Here is a 7,571-nt window from a genome sequence, read left to right as displayed (position 1 = left end):
AGTTGGGCTTGGGACCCAATTATGGGTCATGAAGCACCTTGGATAATCTCCAGACATCAATTTAAAGGGTAATAAAATAATTGCKGATGCAATATTTTCCCCTATAATTATTACAAAAACACAAAATAAGTAAAAATAAGTATTTATATTTGTGTATAAGCTGTTTAGACTGTCAAAAATCCTGTGTTTTTAGGGTTATTAACGAAGTTCGTGTACTCAGACCAGTAATATTTGGGGTCACAAGGTTTTGCCATGGATAGTTTGTGGGTCAGAAAACAAAAAGTTTGGGAAACACTGCTTTAAACTGCACTATGATAATGTTTTGATATTCTCCTTTAAAAATCTAAATATATTATTTATATGATAACTAGTTTTTCCATCTCCACCTTTGGCTCGGTCAGGATCGTGTTGATGTTGGCAGGGGGACAGTGCAGAGAGGTAGGTGTCCGCCCCTCTCTGACACGTAAAGAGTTAACGGAGCGGTGGGTTTGCCCATTCTCTCCTGCTGTGAGTGACGCGTTCATCTCTCTTATCCCTCAACTTTGCCTGTTGCCAGACCAGGCAGCCGAGCTGGACGCTGGCTCCCACCGCGATCCGCACCGAAAACTAAAAACAAACCTCCCCCTTTTAAAAAAATATATATCCATGTTTCTCTTTTTATTTCTCCTCCTGCTGACTTTTCCCTCCTCCCGGCTGCGATTTCCTGACGATGATTTTTAGTTTTCCTTTCCGTCGGACTCTCCGATGTTGTGCAGTCTACTACACGAAGGCGTAATTTTTTTTCTTCTTTTGAGTAGAGGTGGATCTTCCCGGATACGACGAGGAGGAGGTAGCTTTATGAATTAAAAAAAAAAAGGAACGATTTGGACGGAAACCTACATTTAAAATGCCACGGAGGAAACAAGAAGCGCCCAAGCGCGCAGCAGGTACGTGAATCCGACTGGAAAATGAAAAATAAAAATAAAATAAAAAAACGCGTAAAAACAAGCGTTGTGTGTCCAAGCCGCGGGGCTGATAACAGTTGTTTTTATGGAGCTCAATTTCCAGTCTCCGCATTTCCGTTTCCACTTTATGGCTTTTGCTCTGTCCGCCGATGCGCTTCGTCACTTTTCCTCACTCTGACAAAACGCAGAGAAAGACTTTGTTGTTCGCTGTTTTTCGCTCTCGGATGACTTCGGCAGCTGTAAACTTTCAGTCCTCCGTGTTCCGAAGTGAAATCTAAACACTGTGAATCGGGTTAAATGTCGTGAGTAAACGATCGGTGGATGTTTTTGAACGCCTGAGGCGTGCCGTAAAGGGGCTTTTGTGCGCATTTTTGATCCAAGCGCATAACTTCTTTACACTGGGAGGGGAGGGGAAAGAAAAGAAATCTACCTCTTAGGGGATTCTTCTTTTTTTCCCTCTCTCTCCATTTTAGGATAAGATAAACAAGTTGAGTGCAGACAATGGGGGTTTCGTGGGCTGGAAGGAGCCATAATCGACAGTTGCCACGTTTGATTTGACGGTTGATTGATTGGCTGTCACGCGGCTTTGATCTGATCCTTCCCGATTTGCATCAGAAAATCACTTCCCACCATGTGCTGCAGGCCTCTGACGTCACGTTTAAACCACTTTGAAAAGCCCTGTGTACTTTTTTTTTTTTTTTTTTACTCTTTCTGCGTCTCTCACACACACTTTGTAGCACTGATGGTCAAGTGACTCACAAAAAAAAAGAAAAAGAAAAAAGTGAAACATGAGGAGAAGGAGGGGTGGGCAAAGTGGTTTCACAGTGAGAAATCATACACAGACACACACTCTTCCAAAAGGGAACATCACACTTCCATGTGCACACTTGTTCACTTTGAGCACACACACAGTAACAAGCATACAGTGGGTGGGAGGAGGCGGGAGGAGTGGGTTAGGGGTTGTAAAAGGAGCCGTGTGCTTTGTAATGGAGGGGAGGAATGGGTTTGCTCTGTCAGACTGGGCCGTCACAACGGCTTTGTTTCATGTTTGATTTAATTGTCTCTCCCCTGACAGGCCCATTCATCAATGGCTTTAATGGTCAATCAGAGACAGGCTGAGTGAGTGCTCCCATTCTGTTTAGCCATAAGCTGGCCTGGGCTTTTATTTCATCAAAATGCCCCAGCCTAATGTACATGCTCACTGGCTCAGAGTGGCCGCGGGGAGCACATAAAGAATGACTGAAAGCTTTCTGATTTCAGATCAGTGAGAAGGATGGTTTTTATTTTTTTTTATGTCCTCTTCTTCTCTCCACTCTCTCCTCCCCGCCACACTGCTGTTTTCTCTGTTGACGAAAGAGAATAAAAGGCTGTAATACGGATCGGTTTTTGTGTTTTTAGAAAACAACTTTTTCTCCTCGCAACCGCGCTCCTTTGTTCATTCATTCATCTATTCATTTCTTCATTTTTTTTCATGCTCCCCTTCCACCCCTGTCAGTCAGCCCTGTGCAGCTGCAAGTTATAAAGTTGTCAACTGTTCAGTGGCACACAAAGGGTGATGATGAATTGATTGCAGCACAGAGCATGGTGATAGAGAGAGCAAAGAAAAGGATGACAGATGATGGGCCTTGATTAGGGACTTAGGGGGAGAGTCAGCCCACTGCAACCTTGAGACTTGCATGAAAAATCTACACACGCCCCGACAACACACACACGCAGACACGCTTTGCTCCCTCATTGTCTCTGGAACACACACTCTCKCATGTGCACACACTCCCCCCCTTTCCTGTCTGAGAGGGTTTCTCCCTCCACGGTAGAAAACTTGTTTTGCCTGCTTCATTAGCGTTGGTCCAATTAGCCGTAAGGCTGATGGAGTCCTGACAGGCCCCGTGATTGGAGATGACAAGCTCGGGGTGCCCGGCCCAACGAGGTTTGCCACCACTTTGATGTAATCAACTTGATATTACGCAGAGCTGCTCGCCTTTGGTTGTGCCGTAACTCAATTTTCTGCTGCAGGTGACAAATGGGCCTGCGTACCTGGGTCAGGTCTGAGTGCTCTTRGCAACCGAGGGCAGCCGGCCACGTAAACAGCCGAGAAAACACGAGAGAGGGAGAGYCTCCCCAGCTGTGGAAATACAAACCTCCTTCCTTTTGTGGCTGGCGATTAGTTTTACCACAAGTTTGGGGCCTGGAGCTGTTGAAACAGTTCCAGAGAGTTGAAATGCTTGATCAAATGAACAGGAAGTCAACACTGGCTGTTTTAGTGAAAATGTGTAGGTTGTGCTGTGTTTTTGCTAAATAAATGCAGTGTGTTAACTGTTTTTGAAAAGTTGCTAAGGTCATCACAAACACCTCGTTCATCCTTTGCTCACCTTTTTAACATGAATGTAATAAAGTCAGTTATGGAGCTGAAGTGGAGTGAAGGCAACAGTTTGCAGGATCAGAAATACAGACTGGTAGCTAGGGACGTCCCGATCAGATACTTAGTATCGGTGACAGATATGGCCGTTTTTTGAAAATCGGGTAGAATCGGATTTAGTCATGTGATTGGGCCGATCCAGTTTTGGCGACAGTTTTCAGCATCATCGTGCTTTACAAGTGCCGTWAAGAAGTCAAGACGCACACAAGTATGCAACCATGTCCACAGTGTGGGAACACTTTTCAATGGAAAACGATGATGCTGAAACTGCATCTTGTAAAATCTGCTAACTGGATGTTTGTCRTGGTGGGAWCAGCAGGGCTCCTTTAGTTACCAACCTTGCCACWTGGAAAGAAATAAAGAAATAAAGCTMTCRGATTGGTATCRGATSGGKATCGGAAAGACTAATCATTWAAAAAATCGGATWGKATCAGGAGCCAAAAAATCTGGATCRGGACATCCCTACTGGTAGCCATCGCTTAACTCTGCTTATATGCATTTGCGTGTGTACACACACACACTCAAAATCAGCAGGCCCACTCTCTGATTTCTCAGGTTTAAGTGTGCTTGTGTGTGTGTTTGCTTTGGCTTGTGAAACTACTAATGAAAGGAATGGTAACTGTAGAACAAGTTCTGGGGTCAGGCCATAATTCTCTGGACTCTCTCGGCGTAAAGTTTCTCCTCTCTCCATCTGTTTGTCCTAGCGCATCGCTGGTGCAACATAAGTTTAGAGCGTTCACGCCGACTCAGAAACCCGAGACGCGACAGAGACCCGAGTGTTGACGCTGGTAAAGACACAAACACTTGTGAAGGCGAGCGAGTGAAAAGAAGTGAGCTGTTTTCTTCCCGTAGTTTCACGTGTGCAAAGCGTGTCCTGACGGGAGCTCTGGTTGGGACGAAAACGTTGGCCGACGGACACACAACAACCCTCCGCCGCCCTTAGTTTGCAGGTGCAGACTTTGTTCTAATGAAAGTCCTGTAGCCAGATTCCGTTGAGGTTGCGTCACGTCTGTGATCTGTGTCTGATAAGTGCATAGCTAATGAGACTGTGAGCACCCGTGAGAGGACGACGGCTGACTGAGTGTTTCCCACAGGTATTGACAGACGCCCTCTTTTTTTTAACCATAGACCTTGACTTAATAAATCCTGCCTGTGTAATTATAACAGCAGAGTTGTAAAGTAACTAAGTACAAATACTTCTTTACTGTACTTAAGTAGAATTTCTGGATATCTGTACTTTACTTGATTAATTATTTTCAGCCTACCTTTTACTTCTACTTCTTACATTTTCACACAATTATCTGTACTTTTTACTTCTTACATTAAAAAAAGACAAATAGAAAGTCGTTACTTTTATTTCATTTTTGCTTGTTTTCGTTCCAGCTTGTTATTGTAAAAAAATAAATACTCTCCATATAAATTGTGCCTCCTTGATAGAGTGAATTTAATTGTTTGAATGAGAAGAACAAATATATAAAATTCTGATAGCGTATTAGTTTGTACACAAACAAATCATGTCACACTCCAGCAGGACATAATCATTAAAATAAAAGGACTGTACTTAAGAAGTATTTGTATTTCATGGATTATGTTATTGTATTTGGCTGCAGCGCTCATCTAGATTTTTATTTTGGGGAAAAGGTTTGATATATGTATATAAACTGAAACAGCTAGACTAGTACATCCTAAATTTAACATAAATTATTAATTTTAATACAATATAATCATTTCTGCATTGTTTTTGGGGAGGTCACCTCCTAATAAATGTCCTTACAGAAAATCTAACTGCTCATTTTAAATCAATGCTTTTACTTTTAATACTTAAGTACAAAAATATCAGATACTTTAAGACATTTACTCAAGTAATATTCCTAAAGGAGACTATAACTTTTACGAAAGTATTGTTTTGGTAAGATACTTGTACTTTTACTCTATGCAACACTGGATAACAGTGCCACCCTGCCTGTGAGTGGCTGTAAGAGAGACTAAGAAAAGAAAGAAGGAGGGCACAGGGGGAGTAAGAGGAGGAGGTGCTGGTGGTGGGGATGCTGAAGAGATGAAGAGTTGGGGGGGGGGCGTTGAAATCGGCCTTTTCTCCTTTCTAACACGCACTTGGCAGATGTCAGGCCGTAGGGTTGGGTTTTCTGCGAGACGTGTAAGTGCTGTAGTAATGTCACAAATAGAAACGTGTTCGCCTTTCAGCTTTCAGCGATGATTTTCAGCCCAGACTGCTGCCTTGGCACTAAGTCTGAGGCTTTTGTAAAAAAATAGTCCCACCGCTGTTGTGATAGATGCAGCTGCACCGTGGCGACAATTGGGATGGCCCGGATCCCTCCAGCCCCTCCACCCACCCACCTATTCCCTCCCCAGAGGTAGAGCTCGTCAGAGCCCGGTGGGATGTGTGCTCGCTCTCTCTCTCTTTTTTTTTCGTGAAAACCGAGCCGCTCCGATCTTAGGGGGTCCTGAAACCCAACCCGGGAGGAGAATAGCCCGGCCATGCCAGAGAGCCGATTTCCTTTTCAACAGAGTCATTTATCACTGACCCACCCTTCGCTTCTGACACGGTGACGTGTGTCATTTATCAAACAGGCTTTACCAGACACACAGAGAAGGGAGGTAGATTGTGTGTGGTGGGGGGAGAAAGTGAAAAACAAGACAGAAAGTGGACTGAGAGGAACAAAGAGGAGTAGAGGTAGAGAGAATGAAGTGTAAAGTTGGAGGAGAAGAACACAAAACACGTGTGTGAGTGATTTTCCAGGGAGCTGTGAGGTTTTTTTTTTTTTTGTTTTGAAACCTTTGCTTGAAGAGGAGTGCTCGGGAGGGAACTTTGTTTTTGCGATGACAGGAAGGATTGAGTTCCTCTGAGGTGTGTCTTGATGAGTGGCAGAACGTTTCTCAGTGACATGTTGCAAGATGTCTGGGCGAATCGGAGAAATACACTTTGCAAGTACACAGGCCTGACAAGTATGTAAGTGTTCTTTACTCATAATATATGCACAACAAGCACGTGCAGACATAGAAGTGTGTATTTGTGTGTGCACGGAGCCATATGGCCTCAGTGTTTAATGCATGTGTGTGTGTGTGTGTGTGTGTGTGTGCTCCCTGATGATCAGGGCTGACAGGTATCACTCATGCAGCTGCCTGGCCTTTAAATGAACCCGAGCTGCTCTGCTCTCCCGTGGCCCTAACAGGCTCTCTCCAAGATGGATGCTTCTTTAAAAATCAGATTAATGATGGATACCAGGCTTATAGTGCCATTTATCATGAAGAATATTATTTAGGCCGGCCGTGTATGGCTGTAACTGGAGAGCTAGGACGAGGAGAAGCAGGGTGGAAAAGCCTTAGACAGACACTCACTGTGTGATGGATGGCTGAGCGCTCTCCGAGTGTTACTAGACACCAGTGCCGCAGCAGTGAGCCATAATCAGATAGCCCAGGGATGTTTATCCCGCAACTACACTACCCAGATTGCTTTGCCTGGAGGCTTGCTTTATGAAAGGTATAGACTCCCATTATCATCAACTTAAAAAAGTTTGTGAAATCTTGAAAAAAGGCACTGAAGTTCACATAGAAACTTTTTTTAAGGGTGATGATTTAAGAATTTTTGTTTGTTTGTTTTGCCCTGAAAAGTACCCAGACGAACTCTTTCCCCAGCAGTTCTGAATGAAAGTACAGTGAGAGGTCAAGGCAAGGTCAACTGTGCTGCTGCTCCTACAGGAAAAAAAAAGAAAAAAATGTTGTTGTTTTTGTCCTCTAGCTGTTCCCTTCTCCCCGCTCTCTCTCCTATATTGTCCTCCTCCTACACACTACGGTGATTTATGGTGACCATCCATCTTTAGGCTGCGTCCATCACCTCCTCGTTGCTAGGCGATCATGGCAGCAGCTGTGTGTTGTGGGAGGGAATAAAAGTCAGTGGTCCTGCTTTCCGACTCAACTTTATTCCCTCCACCGTGAACCCTCACTCCCAGTTTGAACTTTGACTGCACGACTAGTTTCACTTCAAACTGTACGATGAAGAAGTCCCAAAAGTTCATTCTTCATTTTAAACTTCCAAATGAAACAAAAAAAAGGGAAGAAGTTTGGGATTTTTTTTTACTTGATTTTTATTTCAATGACATTTAGTTAATATATATATTTGCTACTACCACCAAGATCTGCACCCGCGGCGGCTCCGCCCGGGTTGCGCCCCAGGCCTCTGTGCTCACCGCGGC

At 44.0% G+C, this 7,571-nt stretch overlaps 1 protein-coding gene across 1 annotated transcript in view; it reads left to right on the top strand.

Annotated features, from left to right (window-relative positions):
• The first annotated feature begins 265 nt into the window (after nucleotides 1–265).
• Nucleotides 266–7,571, top strand: part of tshz3a (teashirt zinc finger homeobox 3a) — a 17,474-nt gene continuing 10,168 nt past the window's right edge. The window contains exon 1 of the mRNA XM_014016559.1: nucleotides 266–926. Within this exon, the coding sequence (XP_013872013.1) occupies nucleotides 887–926 (40 nt within the window). The 5' untranslated portion in view covers nucleotides 266–886. The remainder of the gene's footprint in view (nucleotides 927–7,571) is intronic.

The sequence above is a fragment of the Austrofundulus limnaeus genome, unplaced genomic scaffold (genome assembly GCF_001266775.1).
Source record: "Austrofundulus limnaeus strain Quisiro unplaced genomic scaffold, Austrofundulus_limnaeus-1.0 Scaffold147, whole genome shotgun sequence".
Classification (NCBI taxonomy): domain Eukaryota; kingdom Metazoa; phylum Chordata; class Actinopteri; order Cyprinodontiformes; family Rivulidae; genus Austrofundulus; species Austrofundulus limnaeus.
The sequence above is the reverse complement of the archived record's forward strand: the minus strand, read 5'-3'. Positions and strand labels throughout refer to the sequence as shown.